This window comes from Gigantopelta aegis, chromosome 12 (genome assembly GCF_016097555.1).
Source record: "Gigantopelta aegis isolate Gae_Host chromosome 12, Gae_host_genome, whole genome shotgun sequence".
NCBI lineage: Eukaryota > Metazoa > Mollusca > Gastropoda > Neomphalida > Peltospiridae > Gigantopelta > Gigantopelta aegis.
The window spans coordinates 41,549,572-41,572,173 of record NC_054710.1 but is presented as its reverse complement, the minus strand read 5'-3'; the positions used below and the strand labels follow the sequence as shown (position 1 = coordinate 41,572,173).

Here is a 22,602-nt window from a genome sequence, read left to right as displayed (position 1 = left end):
CTTGACACATTGGTACTAGATGAAATAAAATTGCACATTTTTTTTACCCAGATGAAACTATTATTTTTTACAACCAACACACTCACATTTATAACCAATTACAGGACTTGTGGTGTTCACTTCTCTATCAAAAGTTGGGTGCACCTCGAACTTTGACCCAGCCGGAAGTTATTTGGTTTAGTACTACCTTTACTCCAAGTGGTTTCGAGGTTCCTTGTCTTACAGTTCATTTGATATTGCCGCTTAGCAACGTCGGGAGAACGTAGGGTAGACTTGCGAGGGCTGTTCGAAATAGTTGTTTGTACCGGAAAATTTTAAATTTTGTAGAACTGTTGTCTGATTTCCAAATAATTGTCTGTGAATCAAAAATATGTGTTATTGAACTACTATTAGTTTAAAAAAAATAATAATAATAAAAAATAAAAAATTATATAAATATTTTCTGAACTGACCCACACACTATATGAGTGTTGCGGATTGATTACTTTCGTGAATAAGAGAACATTGGTGGTTCCGGACAAACCATCTGATCGGTTTGCCATCCTCTTATCTGATAGTAAAGCATGTTATCTTGAACAGCATTTTCAAGTACAAAATAAAGTTCCACTCCACTTCCTGTGTGAAAGTGGACAAGGTTCCGAACATCTTGTCAGTTTGTTGCAGGAACAGTTACCAAAATTAATTGCCCAGTATAAAAAACCAGCAGTTGTCTATGTCTGGGTCGGAACCTGTGACATAACTCAGAGAGTTAAAGGTACCAAGCTCATTGATATTTCTTGTCGGGATAACTCTGTCGTATTCAGTATAGTAAGACAGCTTGAGAGAGCACGAGACATCATATTTAAGCACAACTGCACTGTAAAGTTTATTATATCTCCACCTCAGTCCGTGTCCATCTGGAACAAAACAAAGACAGGCCAAGAGTGCTCACGTTGGAAGCACTCGGATACAGAAGCACTGAGACAAACCAATCTGCTGAATGCAGAGATTGAGAAATTAATTGGGAAGGAACACAATAAAAGTACATTTAGACTTGTTAAAAAGCAGAAAAGGACGTGCTCCCCAGAACAATTTGTCCAAACTCCTGTTCGACGGCATTCATCCCACAACTATATTGGCCAAAAAGTGGCTACGACGACTAGAATTGGATGTTGTGAATGAGTGTTTTCTACCAGAGTTCACACAAGAAATATTAACAGCTGGATTCTAAGCTAATTTTCGTAATGAGTAATCCTCAAAACCATAAGGAAATACCCGAAGTGGATGGGGCTACAGCGGCACCACACTTGGAGTCAAATACTAGTACAATACAGCTGGAGCGTAAGCTTAAGAATTTTTGCAAAGAGTCAAGGGCAGAAAGAGAGAAGCTACGTATAGATACAGACGAGCCACACTGTCCCAAATTGGCAACGTTTGATGGACAAGAGGAGTGGGATATTGTTTTCCATCCATTTGATAGAATGTCCAAGCGATATGGGTGGACAGAGGAAGAGAAACTGGATCGACTGCATGATTGTATGCAGAAGGGTGCGGTGCGATTTATATGCACATTACCCCCAATTCATACAAAATGATTATGCAGCACTAGTGCACCATCTGTCTGACAGATTTGGACAAACTGATCCACCTGCAACCCTACGAAAATAATTAGTAAATTACAGACAAGGCAGGGAATCTACAGAGGAATATGCACAAGAGATCCGTCATCTAGTATCCAAGGCATACCCAGGAGTCTCTCTAGAAATGAAGGAAGAGCTTGCGGCAGAAGCATTCTTGAATGGATTGAAGAACACTAAAATTGCTTATGAAGTCATGAATCGATCTCCCTTGACTATTTCTGGTGCAGTTGATGAAGTAATTCGCCTCCAGCACAATTATAAGGCTACAATTGGCAGGGAGCAGGAATCTGCTTCTTTGCTCCATAAAGCAAGATGCGTTACTTGGGATTCAAATTCTAAAGATGAAAGCAATACCTGCATGTATCCTGGACGGCCTTACAGCCCAGTACCTGATAGGAAAGAGTGCAATCCAAACAATCTGGATGGGACCTCTGATCTTATTGAAGCCAGACTGAGAAACATAGAGGCAATGGTAATGAAGCTGCCTGAGATTCTGGCCATGGAAACTAAAACCAACGACTCAACCCCTGCCTGTTTTGGTTGTGGTCAGAAAGGCCATTTTAAGAGGGATTTCCCTCGGGCAGGAAACAGGAGCCCGTCACAGAGCAGGTCACCAAGTCCGTCCAGAGTGGTAAAAATTGACCGAGGGAAACCTAAAATCACATTAAGTCGGCTCAGTCGTGCCAAAACAAGTATCATAGTAGAAGTAGTCGTGGATAACTTAAAGACAGAGGCTCTTATTGATACAGGGGCTGATGCCACTATACTGTCTACAGAAATAGCAGATATGATAGGACTAGAAAAGGGCAATAAGACTGTCACACTCTGCAATGCTGAAAATGGGGCAGAAATGGAGGCCATGGGAGGAGTCACTGTGATACTCTCGATGGCTGACCATTCTTTGAAGTGGCCAGTTTATGTTGCACCCATTCGTGACTCGGTTTTGATTGGGATGGACTTCTTGAAAGCTGTGAATGCAACCATTATTACAAAACAGGGTGATATAATCATCAATGGAGTCACAAACCAGTAACGGTTAATTTGGGATAGGAAATAACCTGCCCGCCAAGGTCAGAGCAGGTTATAATTGGTAGAGTCGCACAAAATTTGCCAAGTCAAACAGCAATGTTTGAACCAGCCTCTGTGAAAGAGGGGGTATTTCTAGGTGCAGCACTTGTAACGGTCACAGACACAGTTCCAGTGAAAGTCCTGAACCCCAATACAATAACCCATTGTACTGAAAAAGGGCACTCATTTAGGCAAATTAGTAGATGCAGAAGTTGGCAACAAAATCTGTGAGTGTGAAGATAATTTCAAACAAATCAGAAGTATTGACATTGACTCTGTTGTAACCAACCTCCCTGATCATCTTGAAGAACTATTGCACACTGCCTCTACACATCTACACCCTGCAGAAAAAACACAGCTTGCTGAAACGTTACTGGAGTTTCAAGATGTTTTTGCTGAAAATGACGAAGATATCGGTTGTTTCAAAGGGGTGAAACATGCAATACCAACCGGCGATGCACAGCCTGTGCGACAGCCTGTCCGTAGAACACCACTTGGGTTTCAGAAGGAAGAAGAGGCTCAACTCCAAAAACTTCTCAACAATGAAGTTGTCATTCCTTCCTCCTCACCATGGGCAAGCCCAGTGGTGCTCGTAAGAAAAAACAGATGGTGGCGTCCGTTGGTGCATCGATTACCGGAAACTCAATGATCTCACACAAAAAGATGCTTTTCCGCTACCAAAAATAAAAGAGTGTCTTGATGCACTAAGTTCTGCGAGTTTATTCTCCACACTTGATCTACAGAGCGGGTACCATCAGATTGAAGTCTCAAATGAAGATAGAGCCAACACAGCATTCATTACACGATATGGACACTTCGAATTCACTAGGATGCCATTTGGGCTATGTGGGGCACCAGGAACATTCCAAAGGGCTATGTAGTTTGTATTGAGAGGTGTACAGTGGGAACAAGTTCTGATCTACTTAGATGATGTCATCTTAACTGGTCAAAGTTTTGATGAGCACCTTGGAAGGCTTCGAATGGTGTTACAAAGGTTCCGAGATAATTCATTGAAATTGAAGCCAAGCAAGTGTCGCCTATTTCAAGAAAGAGTATTGTTCTTGGGACATGTGTTTAGTGGATAGGGTATTGAGACCAACCCTGAACTGGTGCAGCTTATAAAGAACTGGAAGATTCCTGAAACTACTATCGGCGGTTTGTACCCAGCTATGCTAACATAGCCAAGCCACTTTATGATTTAACAAAAAATTATGCTAAATTCAAATGGACAATGGATCAGACAGCAGCATTTGAAAAACTACAAGAAGCTCTGGTTTCAAGTCCTATCCTTGCATATCCTTCAAGTGAAGGACAGTTCATTTTAGACCCTGATGCATCCAACTTTGGTATTGGGGCTGTTTTGTCACAGGTACAAGATGGCCAAGAGAAGGTCCTGGCATATGGAAGCAAGCGTCTTAATAAAGCTCAAGAACGGTACTGTGTCACGAGGCGAGAATTGTTGGCTGTTGTGTACTTCACAAATTACTATAAACATTACTTACTGGGAAGAGGTTTTGTAATTCGAACTGATTACAGCAGCCTGGCATGGCTCTTTAGGTTCAAGTCGCCCCAAGGACAACTAGCCAGATGGCTGGAAGAGCTCGGACAGTACAGCTTTGTTATTGAACATCGAAGTGGCATCAGACATGGCAATGCAGATGCTCTCTCTAGGATCCCATGCGTGGAGCACTGTGATTGCTACATGGCAAGCCATCCAGAAACCTTACCTTGCAGGGGATGTGATTACTGCTCAAAAGTAACAGAATCTTGGGCTAGTTTTGAAAGTGATGTTGATGATATTCTTCCTCTGGTTACTTTGAGGACATTGACCTTTGCTGATCAGAATCCTTCATCAGACACATCATCCTGGATAGGTGGGTATTCCAGCGCCGAGCTAAAAACATCCCAACTTGAAGATGCACATCTCAAGATTCTTCATGAGTGGAAGGAAACTGGACAACCACCCTGCAAGGAAGACATTATGTTAGAGAGTCCAGTAATTCGACACTATTGGCTTTGTTTCAATCAAATTGAGATGCTTGATGGTGTTCTGTATTATCGTTGGGAAGGCACGAGTGGGAATGTTAGAAGACTGCTCCTTGTTCCTGATAGCATGAAAACAGATATCCTAAAGCTTTGCCACCAGTCCATACTAGCTGGTCACCCCGGAATAGCACGGACCAAAGAAAGAGTCAAACAACTCTACTACTGGTTGGGACTGTCAAGGGATGTTGCAAAGTTTGTGGCCAACTGCAATTTGTGTCAGACTCGGGAGGATGCTCATCCAATGGACAGGGTACAGTTGGATATTCTTGGTGCATTTCCTACATCATTCAAGGGGAATAAGTATGTTTTGGTCATTGTCGACCAATTCACCAAATGGACTGAGGCATATGGGATTCCTTCTCAAGATGCAGAAATCACAGCAAAAACGTTTGTTGAAGAGTTTGTGACACGGTTTGGGACACCCTTGGAGTTACACACTGGCCAGGGTAGAAACTTTGAAAGTGAACTTTTAAAAAATGTGTGTAAACTTCTCGACATTGCCAAAACTAGGACAACGCCATATCACCCTTCCTCAAATGGGCTGGTGGAAAGATTTAATAGAACGTTACTGCAAATGATCCATTGTTATTGTGATCAAGGCCAAAAAGACTGGGATTGTCGCCTACCATATTTGACAGCTGCATATAGAAGTACCCCTCATTCGACAACAGGCGTCACTCCCAACAGATTGATGTTTGGTAGGGAAGTTTACCGCACAGAAGCGATAGTATATGGGGAGGTTAAGGCCAACAAACAGAGTGAAGATCAACAATCTTATCTTGAACACTTGGAAGAAGCCATGGAGAAAGATCACCATTTCGCAAGGCAGGCATTAAAAATGGCACAATGTAGACAGAAGCGTCTTTATAACCTCCAATTAAATGAAAAAAACTTTTCGGAAGGAGATTTGGAATTCGTCAGGGATTCCACTAGAACAAAAGGCAAATCCCCTAAATTACAACCGAGCTGCAAAGGCCCTTACGTGGTGATGAAACGACTGGGCCCTGTCCTGTATGAAGTCCACGATCACAAGGTTTCAAAGGTTCTACACCATGATCGCCTAAAACCATGTCTGCTGCAGGATGTGCCCTACTGGGTTTCAAGGAAACGTAAAGACCTGGTAACCACTCCATGTGACGCGGTTGTTGCTGATGCTCGGGAAGAAATGGATACCTCGGAATCTGTGGAGCCACATCGGGACGAGACTGAAGATGGGGATCAGGTTTTCCAGGCATGTGTTGATGCTTCGGAGCCACAGTGGCACGATACATCCATAACATGTCCTGCGCCATCAAACACTCTAAAGGACCTTCCTCAAAACATTGACTTTGATCGTGCTCCATATACCTACACTAGAAGAGGCCGAAAAACAAAACCTCCAGATAAACTGAACTTGTGAAACTGATTCTGGAAGCTAGTGACTTTTCTAGAACTATTGATATTTTAATTCAGTTTTTTCAGATTAGTTTTAAATAGGATTTTAAAGTGTTTATTTTGTATTCATTTTAAGTGTTTTCTCAGTGTAATCGATTTGCTATAAAAAAAAAGGGGATAGTGTAATGATTGTTTTTGACGTTTGGAAAGTCTATCGTCGCATACTTGAAGCGGGGGACGTCACGTGTTTTCCTCTTCGTGTGGTCACCATTTTACGTCGGTTGCGAAATATCCGTCTGCTGACGATTCGACTACGCTGGGGAGCATCGGCCGTCTGTAGCGTTGTCCCACGCTGCAGATATATATCTCAGACGCTACAGTATATAGAATAGCGTGTTGAAACCATAACTGGTTAATCAAAGTTTGTTTTCTTTCGCAACACCACTAAAGCAGAGTTGATAGATTTGTACATGTAACAAATTGTATTGCTTGTGTCAAATACGCTATGATTAGATAACAGGGGCAGGTCCAATAAATATTGTGCGGTGGGGATTAACGGGAGAATGGTACATGAATCAAATTGTTAAGCAGGCTTCCCAATAACAATAAGGGGACACTGGAATATTTTTAGGAGGAACGGGTCCCATGTTGCAAATTTGAGCTATCGTCCACAAGGTTCAATGGATTAGCTTCCGGGTATTGGTTTCCACACACAGTGATCGCTAACAGCTGATAGTCGAGACGAAAAACCACCACACCGACCTTTCTGGTGGATAGACAAGGGCGGATCCAAAATATATTTTAGGGAGAGTAATAATGGCTAAAGGGCATATGGACCACCTCCTTAAAAGGACATTTAATTAAACGTTTGACATTCGTGAAATGGAAATTGTAAACAATTTGTTTTGTTGGGGTGTTTTTAGAAGGAGGAGGGGACACTTGAATATTTTAGGGATTCCACTTCCTCTGTATCCGCCCTTGCCTTCTAAGATTAGATAACAGGGGCAGATCCAAAAAATATTTTGCAGTGGGGATTAACGGGGAAAGGATACATGAATCAACTTCCTAATTTATTTATTTTTTAAAGGAAAAAAGGCGACACTTTAATATTTTTAGTACAGACGGGACTCCTGCCCCCCCCCCCCCCCCCCACATGGATCCGCCTTTAGGTGATTATATCTTATGCCAACATTATGCAGCTTTATCTTTAATAAATAGTCAAATCAAATCATTAAATTAGTATATTAATTATACTCTTTTTTCAGGATTTCTCTTCTTCATCTTCGTCTGCGCTAGTACTATAATTATCAAAGATACCTGTGAGTATTCATGCTATTTTCTCAGGCAGGCACGGATCCAGAATGTTTTAATAGAGGGGGCCCAAAACCCGTTATAGTTTTTGAAACGTTTTTGCTGTTTTTTGTGTTTTTCAATGATGGATTCCACAAAAATAGATGGGTAGGCTTATAGTTGATATCGAAACAAGGGGAATATGTAAATTGAAATCAGAATGCACGTCATAGTTCATTCGCGATGGCGTTTTGGCTCCAAATGTGGTTTTACGTCACATTTAGCCAGAAAAGTCCGGCAAAAATCGAGAAATTAAAAAAAAAATGTTGACGCATGAGACCAGAAATATTCAACAATAGTTCAGCAATATTTATATATTGATGTGTAATATGTAGAGTACTGTGCTTGAAATATTTATATATTGATGTGTAATATGTAGAGTACTGTGCTTGAAATATTATTATTTACATGTCCAAGTCATCACGTATGAAGATGTTTAATATATATGTGTGTGTGTGTGTGTGTGTGTATATATACTACTCAAAAGAATTTAAGGGTCAAAAATTTATAACCAAATAAGTTTCAGAGTGTATTAGATTGATGATGTAAACTACACCAAAAATTTAATTTATTGTTCCATATTTACAAAAAAACACAAATAAACGTCACTGTATACAAGAAAGTCACATGACATGCTGTCAAAGTTGAAGGTTGTCAAACATGGATTTTACACATTAGAACATTCGTTTAATAGTGTGTGAATCCACCCCTGGCGCGAATACACTCGACACATCGTTGCCTCATGCTGTTGATCAGACGTCTGAAGAACTCTTGGGGAATGGCCTGCCACTCTGCCATAAGAAGTTGACGCAGATCATGAAGGTTGGCCGGAGGGGCATGGTTATCCCGAACTCTCCTGCCTAATTCGTCCCAGGCGTTTCTCTATTGGGGCCAAGTCAGGCGAATATGCTGGCCAATCCATCCTGGTGATACCTTGTTGTCTGAGAAAGTCCGTTACCACCCTGGCGCGGTGGGGTCTGGCATTGTCATCCTGCAGAACTGCCCCGCCGCCAATCTGCTGAAGGCCTGGGAGAACCAACGGCCGGATAATCTCATTCAGATAGCGGATTCCATTCAGATTGCCATCCACCACATAGAGGGGGGTCCTGTGGTGGATAGAGATGCCGCCCCACACCATGACGCTGCCACCACCGAACCGGTGACGTTGTCTAACGTTAACGTCAGCGAAGCGCTCCCCAGGACGTCTGTAGACACGAACCCGACCGTCGTTGAACTGGAGACTAAACCTGGACTCATCAGTGAACATCACTCGACCCCACTGAACACGTTGCCACCGCAGATGAAGTGTGCACCAGTGACGTCTGGCCGTTCTGTGACGTGGTAGGAGTGGTGGTCGAACAGCCTGGCGACGGCAGCGTAGATTATTGGCTCTCAGACGATTGCGTATGGTTTGATCAGACACTCGAGTTCCAGTCGCAGTCCGCAGATTGTCACGTAATCGGCGTGCAGTGGTTGTGCGTTGACGTAGAGCCATATTGGTGATGTAGCGGTCCTCTCTAATTGTAGTGCTTCGGGGTCTTCCCGAACGTGGACGATTTCGAACAGAATTCGTTGCTTGGTACCGTTGCCACAGTCGGCCAACGACACTCTGACTGACACCAAGTCTCAGAGCAACATTTCTTTGCGTATTGCCATCCTGAAGCCAAGCAATAGCCCTTCCTCGATCTTCGATAGTCAGTTGACGTCGTACCATTGTCGAATTTGGAGTGTGCACCGTACAGGAACGCAAGCTCCAATTATACGGAAATTCAGCATTGGGAACATGGAATACACATGCAAAGCGTGCAAATGAAGTGCTTTGTGAAAAAGCAAGTTATGGGCACTTAGCAGACCTTTCGCTTTCGCCCTAATTTACGTGCAAATGTAAGCATGTTTTCGCCATTAGAACTAGTCGACAGTGTCAATGACAGTGGATTTTAATTCATTTATGGGTTGCTTAGACCCACTTTCGTCAAAATGGAACAATACCATGCGTGACATTATGGTCTAGTTAATATAATTGACATTCAGAAAATAATGTCGAAAATATCTATATATATAAATGTAGATGTAGATATATATATATATATATATATATATATATATATATATAGGCCTACGGGCCAACGTTTTAGTCCACATTTTGCATGAAAATTTTGAAATGATTCCAATTATACATATACATATGCATGCATACAGAGAGAGAGACAGAGAGAGAGACGGACGGAGAGACGGACGGAGAGAGAGAGAGAGACGGACGGAGAGAGAGACAGAGTCACAGAGAGAAATATGTATATGGTGTTGTCAAACAATTATTTGTTAATGTAACCATGTCATTTTGCAGATGGATTAGGATCTATATACTTTTCCCCGTCAACACCTCCTACGCACATTACAGAAGGAGGAACTATCGGTGTGACCTGTAAATCTACAAGTTGCGATTCATCTTGTTCTTTCCGTTGGAGTCGGCCAGGTCAACAAAGTCTAGATGGCTCTCAGTTGACAGTAAGAGACATAAGAAGAAGTCAAGCAGGAACTTATACATGTACTGTATCTGATTCTTCGGATATCAAAACGAAGAGGTTTGGGCTGAACGTCTATTGTGAGTTGTGGAGGAGGGGTTACGCATTTTTTGCTATTGTTGTGTTTCTTTTGGGGTTTTCTGGGATTTAAAAAAAATAAATGATGTAGATTGGTACGCTGCCTGCATGACTACATACTTGAGTGATGGGTAACAAATTTTAGTCAAGATATGCACATCTGGCAGACTGTAGGAAATTTGGTATGTAAAGGTATGCGGAGTCCAGATTTTTATGTAAGTAAATCATACCCGCAATGTTTTAGTTCAACATCGCAAATAGTTGGAGAGGGTTGGTTAAATTACATGAATTGCTTCACTTTTGAAACTAATCAATTTTACTCCCAAATTTCATATAACATAGACTGTCTGTTTTTACAAGATGTTGTGTAAAAGAAAAACTACGTTCAAATATTTACAACAATCTATGCTTAAAATGAGGTTTGTGCGGTTGAGTCACCAGTTAATATAAATGTGTGTGGGAAGTGGGTGATCCGAATTCAAACACATTATGTATATTATAGTGTGTGTGTGTGTGTGTGTGTGTGTGTGTGTGTGTGTTGCTGAAAATACATCTTTGGTTTAGGCTTATAGGTGTAGGGCAGAAGCATCTCAGTTGTTCAGTTTAGTGTATATTGATGTTTTCACAGTAAGTTAGAGATTACATAACGAAGGAACATCCAAAATTTCCACGATAGTAACCCTTTATAATGCATGTCACAATACAAATTCATAACTGTTATCGGAGCGAAGTGTTGCAGCTTTAACCTCTTTCCCTTAGGTTCCTAAAGAGTTCAGCGGGATCGAGAGCCCAACCTCCAGTTGTATGGTCAAGCACTAGGTAGAATACATTCTCGGATGCCCACTATAGATCACATTCATTATATAAGCTGGACCCACGTGATAGACCTGTAGTACATAAGAGTCCATGTGAGAATGTCGCTGACAAACATGTTGCAGTAAGCTTTGGAAATGTGGAACAAGTTCTAACGTGTGATACATTGGAACAGCATGTTGTTTGGATGATCAAAGTCCCTGTCCTCCTACCCACACTGTATCCAGAACTATTTGATCTTCTCAGAAAAGTACACATGTATTTTATACCAATGGTATGCCAAACGTAATTTGTATATCGGGTGTGAAATTGTCACGCCAGCTAGCTGACATAGATGGATAAACGGTTTTTTTTTAAAGTTCATAAACGCTTTTTGATGTTTGGATAACGTATCTCTTTAATACAATTATCATTAAATAATTCCTCAGATGTCCTCATAGAAAGGCTTAGCATATCTTGGCATACTGCCCAATCATTCTTAAAACTTCCAATAATGTTACTATGCTCTTACTGGTGTTATTATTATTATTATTATTATTATTATTATTATTATCATTATCATTAGTGTTGTTGTTGTCGTCCTGCTTCTTATTTTTCTTCTGCCTTGGAGTTTAGGGGGTAGGGGGGTGTTTTTGTGGTTGGGTTTGTTGTTGGGGTTGGGGGTTTTTTGGTTTTTACTTCTGTCTGTTCACTTCTTCCCCCCCCCCCCCCCCCCCCCCTTATTTCTTTTTCTCCCTTCTGCTTCTTTCTTCCTTTTTGTTCTTCTTCATCTTGCTTGCTTCAGCCTTTTCTTCTTTCTTCATCCTTCTTCATCTTTCTTCTTCATCGTCTGCTTCTTGTCCGTGTCGTTCTATTTACAGATGGCCCAGACTCTGTACCATTCAGCCTATCATCTCCCCACCACATCAAAGAAGGAAACGACCTCACGGTGAGCTGTGCTACTTCTTGTAGTCCAAGCTGCAACTATGCCTGGACGATGGGGAGGCAGCAGAAAGCAACAAGTTCTGCGCTGACAATACCAAACATAAGTCGAGATCAGGCAGGAACCTACACATGTACTATAACTAACACTGGCACCTCGACGACAAAGAACAAACAGTTTCAGCTGAATGTTGACTGTGAGTATTGCACAGCGATAGGTAGATTTGGTTTGTATGGTAGTAATAGTATTTTGTGCTCTCTCTCTCTCTCTCTCTCTCTCTCTCTCTCTCTCTCTCTCTCTCTCTCTCTCTCTCTCTCTCTCTCTCTCTCTCTCTTCTCTCTCACACTAATGTTCTTGTTCTCTCTCCGATTCTCGATTGTCCGTTGTCTCCTGCCTCTACCTGTCTGTCTTTTTCTTTCTTCCTCCTTCTTGCCCTCTATCTCTGCCCATCTGCCTCCCCACTCTCCCCTCACTATCTCTGCACTAGATAGAGATTCATGGAATCAATCATTGTGTTCGACACTGTATTGTGCGTAGAGATACATTCCTGATCACGTATTAATGTTTTGTCATTCAGGTGTACTGGGAAGTGGACTATTCATATAGATATATTTTATGTTTTCTTTTTCATTCAAAAGTGTCATTTTGTAGATGGCCCAGACTCCGTAACTTTCAGCTCGACACCACCAGAGCACATCAACGAAGGTGACAGTCTTCGAGTGGCGTGTACTGCTGAATGTAAACCAGGCTGCTCTTATTCTTGGACATTTGGGAATCAGCAGATTGGAACAGATCCTGTAAAGCTAATTCCAAGCATTGGACGAGATCAGTCAGGAACTTACACATGCATTGTTACCAACACCGCTACCCGGGACAGAAAAAGAAAGATGTTTTCGCTGGACGTTTATTGTGAGTGTCTATATTCAATCTCAATCCTTACATGGTAGTAATTCAAACTGTAATAGCGACACTATTTAATAATAAATGCATTAAGCATTTAGACTAGATCATAAACGTTGTTTTTTTTCCCCACAATGCGCCATTTGGATTTTGATATTAGTTTAAAAAATCTGGGTCATAACCAAAACTAGTACCCATTAAATCTTAGTATGTAAACACCGTGAAACATATATATATGTATATACATATATACATATATATATATATATATATATATATATATATATATATATATATATATATATATATATATATGTTTGTGTATTCAGCAGACCTCACTGACCTGACATCACGTCCCAGACACTGAACTGAAAATCTCCTGTTGAATGTTTTGTATCTGTATGTTAAAACAGGCATGCCACTATAACGAAATCCCTCTGTCAAATGTCATGTGAATAGGTTTAGTAGGTTCGAATTCTGCCAATGGGACGATTTGTTTTTAAATATTAAATCTTGTGCGTCTGTTTGTTTGTTCCACCTGACATTGATCTTAAATCTTCTGTTAAATGTGATGTATCTGTATATTGAACAGACACTGAACTCAAATCGTTTATTTAATATGTTGCATCTAAATGTATATTAAACAGACGACCTGATACTGTATTCAACATCTTCTGTGCTAAATATTTTATATATGTTTGTATATCCGACTAACATGATACTGGACTCAACATCTTCTGTGGTAAAAAAATTTATTACACACCAGTATAAGATATTGCTCATGTCATAGCAATAACTCAATATCTAACTATTGTAATACGAATTACACTCGTATTAGTGTGACGTGGGCGTGACGTAGATCACGTTCTGACCCAATTCGCAAAAAAACCAAAAAAAAAAAAAACCAAAAAAAAACCCCCGTGTAGTAGGTCTCGACATCTGCTTACTTCTGCGTTGTGGCTTGTTTGCAGTTGGTTTGTAATAAATAAAATGCTAAACAAGCTTGCCTCTCCTACTGTTTTTATGAAACTCGTGAACAGTGATGGTATCAAAACGTTTCACTCGTTTATCTAAAAATGGTATGACAGGCAAACTCTTTTAGTATTCTACATGTATATTCAACTAATTTGATAGTGGTTTCAACATCTTTTGTGTATGTTAGAATATTCAACTCACCTGATATTGGACTCATGATCTGTGCTAAATATTTTATATCTAATTTATATTCAACTGACTTAATATTGGACTCAACATCTTATGTGTTAGTTTATATGTTTATATATTCAACTAACCTGATACTAGACTCAACATCTTCTGTGCTAAATATTGTATATATATATATATATATATATATATATATATATATATATATATATATATATATATATATATAGTACATACCCATTAAATCTTACTATATAAATACAGTCCTGAATACAAAAATGAAATACACTTTTCCGTATTCAACTCAACTGCCGGAACTATACTGTATTCAACGCTACTATTTATAGCACATGGTTACAGGGAATGCTCTTCGTGATATGTAAACAAAGTTTGTGCTTGGTTTGTTTAAAATGCTATTTTGTGGAAAATTTGAACTGAAAACAGACGAAAACGGTGACAAATATTTACAATTTAATGCGCGCGATACCAAAATTTGAGATGGAAACACTACTAACCAACGAGCTTTTAATCCACGATAGTTAAGGTCGACGACAGTCACTTTCTGGACCCTTGTTTTGGCTTCGTACACAATTCTTATTCTTATTCAATAAATAAAACATCTCCAACCATAATTTTGTGATAAGATATATTTGACAAAAGGTACCTTTTATTTCTTTCATCTTTCAAAACTTCAAATTAATATTTTGTCCAGAATTATGAAAAAAAAAAAAAGTACCGACCTGTAAACAGCGTTGTCTGCTTGTTATAGGAATTTGACAGGGGTCAAGGTTAGTAGACTAGTTTTTATTTTAATGTGGCGCAGCATTGTAATAATGCAGCTAATTTTGAATTTAAATGACGTCAGTATTCCAATGACGTCACTTTGCATCTCCTTACAATAACCATAAACTGGGTACATGACGTTTCCTTTTTGGAAAAATTCCCATGTAAAATTGCTATTGATTTTTTTATTTTTTTTAACATTACTAATGCACCTGGGTGTGTTTGAACAAAATCTTGTGATTAAAAAATTGTACCTTTTACGAAATATGAATTTCTAGTGAAATTACGGTAAGATATGCTATATTTATTGTGTACGAAGCCAAAACAAGGGTGCGAAAAGTGACTGTCATCGACTTTAGCAATAATGCCGTCGCATGCACCGACTCCTCACGTAGAAAACTTGAATGAACTGTCAACCGGATTATTCAGTGGAGCGATGATTTATGGAGGCACATTTAATATAAACTTAAACTTTTCAGCAACGAATAATTCCATGAGCATCAATAAAAGAAAACACACCGATGACGACACAGACATTGAGTGAACAATTCTTGACATTTTTCTTCGTTGATAAAACTGGCACGCTGAAGGTTTTCTGACGTATTACGAGCAAATTAAATATTATATTGTTTGTGAATTTTAGTTATTACATTGTCTTTAAAAGGCATTTCAAACAATATCATTAAAATTATAGGTAACTTTTCACTCGTTCTTTCTTATTTCTGTTTATTGTTTAATAGAACTATATTCCTATGTGTAATAATTGGTGGTTCTTCGGTCCGCGTAGTAACACAGCTGACCTAGTTGTGTAAATTTAGAAATCCCCGTCATTAGCTAGCAGTGTTACAATTTTTAATTATTATTTGGAAAAAAAAATCCAATTTAGGGTATGTAATAAATACAAAACATATGTGGTTTTCTGATTTCTGTATTCCACTCGTGTATTTCCTGCCGGAAACCCCTCTGCCATAAGCGGTCACACATCGGGGGTAGATAAAATTGGCCGCTAAAGACAGGTGGTCGCTGATTACAGGTTGTCACATATAGAGTTTGTTGTTGTTTCTTGTTTTACTGTATGCACTTCTAATTAACGGATGTGTTCTTCATAATTGACTATAAATCAATTTTTGACATGTCGTCTCCTTCAGAACAAATGCAACTGGAATGTATTAAATTAACCGTTCTCTACAAATTTGTTTTCTTTTTCCATTTAATTATTTAATTCCTACTTCATGTGGTGCATTGTCTATACACTGTGTAGTAAGTGAATTTACAAATGTCAAGCATAGCCTGCCCAGAGGCAATTAGATGCATTCCAAGTCATACTTTCTTAATTGATACACAGTTGAGATGTCGGGACTGAATGGATGCTAGTATTCCTGAAGGTGTGAAGATCGGTTATTTGATGCACCTTGTCGCTGTTGTTAAAATATCCGTTTTATATAACAGAAAACATTTATTGTGGCTGCTTAATGCAGGTATTTTAGCGATTTGGGATCCGATTTAGGTGGCAGCTGGCCGCGTTAGACAAAAGTGACCGCTTATTGCAGGTGCATTTACATTATGTATATATATATATATATATATATATATATATATATATATATATATATATATATACATGCGTTTTGTACTAAATATTTTATATCTTTGTACATTTGTATATTCAAGTGACCTGATAGTGAACTCTACATCTTCTGTGCTAAACATTATATCTTATATCTTTCTATATTCAACAGACCAGCAATAAATCACGTCAAAATCATTGTTTGTATATTAAACTAACTTGATATTGGGTTCAGCATCTGTGCTAAATATGTCTTATCTATTTATATACACAAGTAACTTGATCATGGACTCAACAACTGTGCTATAGATTTTGTATATGTTTATATATTCAACTAATTTAGATATACACATGTATATGATTATGAATATTGTCTGGTGTCCATCTTGTTTAGGAGAGCACTTATATAGGCGCTGCCTGTTGTGCAATCCTTTTGATTTTTTCTTTATCAATAAAATATCTCAAAACAAAATATTCAACTAACTTGATACTGGATTCAGCACCTTCTGTGCTAAATATTTTATATTTGTTTATATATTCAACTAACTTGACACTGGAATCAGCACGTTCTGTAGTAAATATTTTATATGTTTGTATATTCAAGTAACCTGATAGTTGACTCAGCATCTTCTGTGCTAACTATTATATCTTATATCTTTCTACATTCAACAGACCAGCAGCAAATCACGTCCCTCACATTGAACTCACAACCTTCTGGAGTGACAGTCACTGAGCGGACTGTTGTGACTCTGCGGTGCGTGGTGGATAGTAACCCGGTCTCTGACATCAAACTCTTCAACGGCTCGTACCCCATCCACGAGGTATTCAACTCCAGCACCACCGAGTATAGTTTGGGGCAAGTCGAGTGTTTAGACACCGGAGAGTATAGATGCAAGGGCAGAAATAGAATATGGCATGCCGTCTCCAGAACTGTGAAGCTCGACGTGACGTGTACGTTGAATTGTCTCATGTTAAACTATAGACATCAGATGCGCATGGAGGGGGGGGGGGGGGGGGGGGGGGGGGGGGGGGGGGGGGGGGGGGGGGGGGCATTTGGCGTTCATACATGTATTTAAAGAACCTTTCAGCAAGTACTATGTGTTTTTAGACATCAGAAATATGCTGTGGGCGGGACCTAACCTAGTGGTAAAGCGCTCCCTTGATACGCGGTTATTTCTCGTTCCAGCCAGTGCACCACAACTGGTATTTCAAAGGTCGTGGTATGAACTACCCTGTCTGTGGGATGGTGCATAACAAAGATCCCTTGCTAATAATAAAACAGTAACTAAGACCATATGTCAAAATTACCAAATGTTTGGCATCCAATAGCCGATGATTAATAAATCAATGTGCTCTAGTGGTGTCGTTAAACAAACAAACTTTACAGTAATATGCTGTGAAGCTCCATGTCACGTGTAAGTTGAATTGGTCCATGTTAAATCATAGACATCAGGTGCAGGTTGGGGGAAGTGGCAGGAGCAAACCTTAGCGTTCAAACATGCATTAAAGCCTACCCTCCAGCAATTACTGTGTTTTCAGACACCAGTAATAGGTGCGACACAGCAACCGGTAGTGTACACGTTATAGCAAATCCACCATTAATTACTGTTGTTTTCTTATCTGTTTTTGTTTTTATTTAGTTTTTTCTTGGAAATCACTAATATATAACATAATGTCTACTTTGTAAACTGGCTGCAATGCTCTGTTTTAGGCTCACCGAAGATAGACCATCGCGTTCCATTCCAGGGTACATTTCACGCAGCATTATTGAGTGACGCCACTCTGAGTGTACCCATTATAGCAAACCCGCCAGCACAATGTAGATGGTTCAGACTACAGGACAATGGAGACAGACGCTTGCTCGGAACCAGCCGTCCAGAAGTGGTGTCTGCTGCATCTGGTATTGGGAAGTTCACGCTGAGGAATGCTCAACTCGAAGACTTTGGCAGCTACCAGGTGGTTGTGTCCAACGGTGGTAAACCAGGCGATCTCGTGCTGAACCTGACGCTCACTGCACAAGGTATTCTCACCACTTTGACAAATATTTTCCCCATTGACAGAACAGAACATATATATCTCAGTGTACCTTGATTGTTTTACAAGGTTTCAGCTAGTGCCTATTGATTGGTTAAAAACTGGTCGTTGCATTGCTCTTGGGGAAAATAAATATAAAATAAAATGTTAGCCACGTGGTGTCGTTAAAAGGTTCGTTCATTCATTCAGTCATTCATTAGTTCATTCATTCGCAGATTCAGCTTCTGAGTCTGCTTTTGGTTTGCCTCTTGCCAGGGTTGGTGTGCCATACACTGATTTTAAACATAATATTAACCAATATCTTTTTTTAACTTGGCAAGATGATTGGAACAGTGTGGTTGTGAATAAGCTTCATTCTGACAAGCTAGTCATGTGAGAGTGGCAGCCCTCCTATATTCAGCGCAGGAAAGATGAAATAGTCTTGCGTCCTGCTCGCATTGGTCATACATACTTGACCCATTCTTTTATTGTTAAGAGGGATCTCCTTCTCCAGTGTGAGCATCACTGTCCATGTACTCTGACTGTGCGCCACAGTTTGCTGAAGTGCAATCGTCTGAAGCAAACGAAAAAAGAGACATTAAATTTTTGGTAGAAGAAATATATATAAAGGCTATTTAAAATTGATATTGATATTGTCCAAGATTGGTCGACCTTCCCTGCCCCCTTCAACACTATCCAAATGTACAAAGCTAGCAAAAGAAACTTCCTCTAGATGTCGTCAGAACCGATTCTGTCAACCATTTTCCTCTTTGGCCAGAAAAATGACAAAGATGTAAGCGTGTTGACTGCGATGGTTTCTCCTACATCAAGTGCATGAAGTGCAACATTCATGTGTGTCTCAAGAAGGAGAGAAACTCCTTTGCCTATTTCCATCTCTACTGACAAATTTTAATAACAGTGTTGGGTTATCAATTTTATTTTGTTGGCAGTTTCATAACTGTTTGTTTAAATTTAATTACCTATGTTATTTTAATATACCTCTTTGATAGTTTATAGAACAGTTAAATATCAGGAACGGATCCAGAGTTTATCCAGAGTTTTCAAAATGGATGGACATGCCAACAAAAGGCATTCAGATATGTTTCATGGATGGCAAAAAGTATCAGCCACAGTATTAGAGGATATTTTGAAGGTTGACATAAAGGAACCTTTTTTTATTCGTATTTTCTGGGGGGTGCAACCCCCCCCCCCCCCCCCACGCCCCGTTAGGTACGACCCTGAAATATAGAGATCTAAAGCACCCCTCTGGTTTCACCTCTGACCATAACTGTTATTTTGTTGATAAGAATATCATAATAATATATTTACCAAATTTATATAACATGTAGCATATCTGCTACATTTGCCTCAAATGTCCAGTGGAGCAGATATGCTACATTTTGAAAAGTATATAAAAATTGACGAAAATTAAAAAAATCAACATGGCATTGATAAAGTTCCACCCAAAGTGCAACTTTTAAAATCAGAATGATTTTTTATTTGCTTTGGGTAGTTGGGCACTAAAGGGTTAAACAATGACTACTACAAACATTGGCACACGACTTCAAAATTATTAGATATACAGACAATCCCATTCTAAACAATAAAATGTGTTTAACACGTAATCTTGCAATGAATGTAAACTCAGGAGTTAGGAATGTCTTTGTAAGGGATATTTCGCTGACATACATCATCTCTGTACACACTTGTACATCTTCGTGGTCACTAATAGTTACCATTTTCCGCCACAACGAAGGCCCTCCAAGTATTCCATCTCAGTTCAAGGCGTGGAGCGACGATCCACACTCGATGCGTCTGTCGTGGATGGAGGAATTTAACGGAGGGGCAGCGCAGCTGTTTCTGGTTCACTACCGGAAACACAAGACCAAGGAGTCGGCGAACCGCACCGGACGCTACACGGAGAAAGGTCTGCACGCCAAACACACGGCGGTGATACCTCAACTACAACCAACCACTCGCTATCTCGTCAAGGTGCTGGCGTATAACGTGTATGGATACAAGGACTTTACTGTGGAACTTGGGGTTGTCACCGGCAAGTATCTGTCTATCATCTCTCTCTCTCTCTCTCTCTCTCTCTCTCTCTCTCTCTCTCTCTCTCTCTCTCTCTCTCTCTCTCTCTCTCTCTCTCTCTCTCTCTCTCTCTCTCTCTCTCTATATATATATATATATATATATATATACATATACATATATATATACATATACATAAACATATACATATACATATACATATACATATACATATACATATACATATATCTATATATATATATATATATATATACATGTACATATGTATATATATATATATATATATATATATATATATATATATATATATGTGTGTGTGTGTGTGTGTGTGTGTGTGTGTGTGTGTGTGTGTGTGCGTGCGTGCGTGTGTGTGTGTGTGACTCGAGGGTCAATAATGTCCATACAAATTATGCCATCGCCAGAAAGTAATATGAGGGTGGAAGTATATATGTTGGTCTGTCTACCTGTCTGTTTGTCTCTGTTTTTCTGTTCGTGTCTGTGTTCTGTGGGGAGATGTGAAGTATTGGTGGACTCGGTGTCTTGGAAAATTTACATTTTGGTGTACTTTGGAATCATGTAATGTATGACCCTAAGGATGGCTCCACGGGAGGGGACCCGCCCCTTCACTGACAAACATTCAGGTCCTCCTCTTTAGAGCCAATTGTGACATAATATTCATATTAAATTCCAGTTTATGAATACAAAATATTTAATTGAAGTGCCCTTTTCAGGAGTTGATCCACATACCCGATTGCCCTTGGGTCCCTTCGTAAAATGTATCCTTAACCTCTTACTAGAAAACTAATTTACACTAAGTGCTCTGTTTTTATTTCAGCTGCCATGCCAGATCCATTAAACTCAGCAGGCGTGGGGGTAGCCATTGGGTTGGCCATAGCTGTTGTCTTGGCGCTCATTTTTGGAGCAATTTTCCTCGTTTACCGACGTATTAAAACAGGTGTAACATTTTGCCTTACTTATAATTTGAAAGGGGCCATTGGTAAAGCGCTCGCTTGCTGTGCCAGGATCAATGGAAAGATTGTAGCGGGTTTCCTTTTCTATCAAAATTACCAAATGCTTCACATCCAATAGCCGATAATTAGTAAACAAAAACACTTTAACCTTCGTAACGATCTAGCCCAGTCAGTAGAGCGTTCGACTGGGTTGCCGAGGTCGAATGATCGAATCCCACCGGCAGACTCTTTGTTTTTCTCGTCCAATGCCCAACGACTGCTATATCAAAAGTTGTGGTGTGTGTTGTTCCGTCTATGGGGAAATGCATGTAAATATCCATTGCTGCTAAAAGGGAAAATGTAGCGGACTTCGTCTGAATTAAGAAATGCATAACATCAATGTGCTACTGCCAGGGCAAATTGTTTTTAGGTTATTTCACTTTTTAAGGCTAAATTACAAGCAACTTAAAACATTTTGCTTAAGTTAGCAATGTTGGCAAATCCAATGTATTGCTAGTCTTCGTGGTGTTTTAGACAGGTGCGTGTCCAGGACTGTTTATGTGGGTTTACATACAACTACTTAATGGAAGTTGTATATTAGGGGTGGATGCAATGTATATTATGTGGGGAATTTCCAGACCTCTTCGAACCCCTGGATCCGCGTCTGGTAGTAGCATAAAATATGTTTTAAGTGAAACAGAAGAGCACATACCTCATAAACTAGAATCAGCGGTTATAAGTCATACATGTTAATGTTTTATTTAACCATTTAATGATGCATTTCGATCATTTAATATTTTACTTAATTCCGTTTTCAGGTAGTGTAAATCTATCAAGCTCTCGCAAATCCAGGTAATGCTTTTCAAAGTACACGTCGTACGTGACAATTAGTGTTTATGTTATAAATGTGATATATATTAATGTAATCCAGTTTTAATTATTTTAATTAACTATATTGTTATATTTATTCATGCTTCGGTTCTGTTCATATACAAATGTGTTCATATTAGGTATTTTCGTTTTATTAAATTATTCACAGAAAAAGTAAAAATAAAAATAATTAAAACAATGAATTATGCAGTAAGCATAAGCGGAGTTTTATTTGTAGGTGGTGGGTTTGTTTGTTTTTGTTTTTATTGTTGTTGTTTTTTGTTTGTTTGTTTTTTGTTGTTGTTGGGGTTTTGTGTGTTTTTTTTTTGTGTGGGGGTGGGGGGTTTTGGGGTTGTTGGTTTTTTTTGGGGGGTGTTTTGTTTTTTGCTTTGGTTTTACTTTGTTTTTGAATTATTTTGCTTGTTTGGAGTTTTTAGGTTTTTTTTAATTATACTTGTTTCGTTGGGGGTGGGGATGTAATTTATGAATTGACGGACTGATTGATTGATTG

General features: G+C 39.4%; 1 protein-coding gene across 10 annotated transcripts in view; it reads left to right on the top strand.

The window, feature by feature from the left end:
- LOC121386519 (hemicentin-1-like) overlaps positions 1–22,602 on the top strand; it is a 107,395-nt gene that overhangs the window by 67,992 nt on the left and 16,801 nt on the right. For 7 of the 10 annotated variants that reach the window (XR_005959670.1, XR_005959669.1, XM_041517451.1 and 4 more), the window contains exons 2-10: positions 7,373–7,426; positions 9,802–10,059; positions 11,731–11,988; positions 12,444–12,701; positions 16,879–17,157; positions 17,918–18,226; positions 19,976–20,272; positions 21,107–21,226; positions 22,040–22,073. Coding sequence is in view for 8 of the 10 variants with exons in the window: in XM_041517451.1 (XP_041373385.1) it covers positions 7,373–7,426; positions 9,802–10,059; positions 11,731–11,988; positions 12,444–12,701; positions 16,879–17,157; positions 17,918–18,226; positions 19,976–20,272; positions 21,107–21,226; positions 22,040–22,073 (1,867 nt within the window). In the remaining 2 variants the exon portion in view is untranslated. Of the gene's footprint in view, positions 1–7,372; positions 7,427–9,801; positions 10,060–10,816; positions 11,145–11,730; positions 11,989–12,430; positions 12,702–16,878; positions 17,158–17,917; positions 18,227–19,975; positions 20,273–21,106; positions 21,227–22,039; positions 22,074–22,602 lie in introns of those variants that run through there. The other 3 variants (XM_041517455.1, XM_041517454.1, XM_041517456.1) reach the window with 3 other exon arrangements.